Below are 1,355 nucleotides of genomic sequence, written 5' to 3'. Positions count from 1 at the left end.
GCCCAGGCCCCTAGCACACTGCACCCCCAGCGGGTGGGGCAGTCCCCTTACCCCCATTCTGAAGGTGGGGAAACAAACAGAGGAGGCGAAAGGCCCTTGTGCTCTGTAAAAGCAACTCGAGGCTGCTAGGGGACCAGGTCCCGAATGATTCCATGGTGTAGGGACAATGGGACTGAGCAGGGCTGGACCACGGGCCGGGGGAGCGATGCTTATCCCCACGTATGGTCCCAGCTCCTCTAAGACTGACCGAGTTTTAGCATGTCGAGGGCCAGCCACATTGTTCCCTGAAATGGGTGTCTTTACAGGTACCCCTCAGGGACTTGCCCCCGGGAGCAAATAGAAGCCAGGAGGCCTCCCTCCCAGAGCTGCCCTCTGCCACCCAGCACTAACCATACTCCCGCCCAAGGCTGAGAATGGAACCCAGGAGTCCTGGATCCTAGGCCACTGCTCTAGCCATTACACCCCACTCCCCCCCCAAAAGCAGGGCAGCTGCTCCATCCTGTGAAATGGTGCCCCCGGCTCAGCAGCAGCAAGGGCCAGACAGATCAGTGCAGGCCGGGCCAGACTGCAGGCCGGGGGCAGGAGAGCCCACGGGGGCGTTGCCACGTTTATTGAGGAAATCCCATATAACAGGTGTCCCGGGGGGGCCTGCTCCACTCAGCCGCTGGGTAGGACAGGCAGTGCCACCAGCTGAGCGGCACCTGCGGAAGCCTGGAAATTCAGCAGCCAGAGCTACCAGCCTGGGGCATCGTCCCACCCAGGCAGAATATCCAGTTCCAGCTCCCGGGGGAGGGGTGCAGGTCCCATCGTCCAGCTGCCCACGGTCTTACTCTGTCTTTTTCAGGGAGGGGGTCGTTTTCTGGGCAGCGGGAGGGCCCTGTGGCTCCAAGGGGGCAGTGGTGCCGTACCAGAGCTGCAGAAGGATGATCCCGTGACAGAGGTGCAGGGAGGCTGAGCTGCAAAGCGTGGAGGGGTACGTGTTCCACGAGAGCTCAATAAGGCCCAGGATGAGAACCCTACAATGGGAGAGAACTGGGTCAGTGCTGGGGAGTCAGCCCCCCTCCCTCCCCCACAGGAGAGAGAACACCCTTCAGCTCCTCACCCTGCTATCCCAGCCCTGAGGGGCTCCCCGTCACACGGATCTGCCGATACCCCTCACTCCCGACCCGCAGCCCCCTGCTAGCCCAGTCCTGGGCTCCCCACCCACAGCTCTGCCAGTGCCCCTCAATCCCGACCCGCAGCCCCCTGCTATCCCAGTCCTGGGTTCCCCCGTCACACAGAGCGGCCGATACCCCTCATTCCCAACCCGCAGCCCCCTGCTATCCCAGCCCTGGGCTCCCCCTGTCATACGGATC

The 1,355-nt window shown here is 63.1% G+C and overlaps 1 protein-coding gene across 1 annotated transcript in view; it reads right to left on the bottom strand.

Annotated features, from left to right (window-relative positions):
• Window positions 1-571: 571 nt before the first annotated feature.
• Window positions 572-1,355, bottom strand: part of ALG3 (ALG3 alpha-1,3- mannosyltransferase) — a 5,904-nt gene continuing 5,120 nt past the window's right edge. The window contains exon 9 of the mRNA XM_026649874.2: window positions 572-1,016. Within this exon, the coding sequence (XP_026505659.1) occupies window positions 827-1,016 (190 nt within the window). The 3' untranslated portion in view covers window positions 572-826. The remainder of the gene's footprint in view (window positions 1,017-1,355) is intronic.

This window comes from Terrapene carolina, unplaced genomic scaffold (assembly GCF_002925995.2).
Source record: "Terrapene carolina triunguis isolate 2854851 unplaced genomic scaffold, T_m_triunguis-2.0 Scaffold88, whole genome shotgun sequence".
Taxonomy (NCBI): Eukaryota; Metazoa; Chordata; order Testudines; family Emydidae; genus Terrapene; species Terrapene triunguis.
Note: the sequence above shows the minus strand (reverse complement) of the source record. Positions and strands in the feature narration are given on the sequence as shown.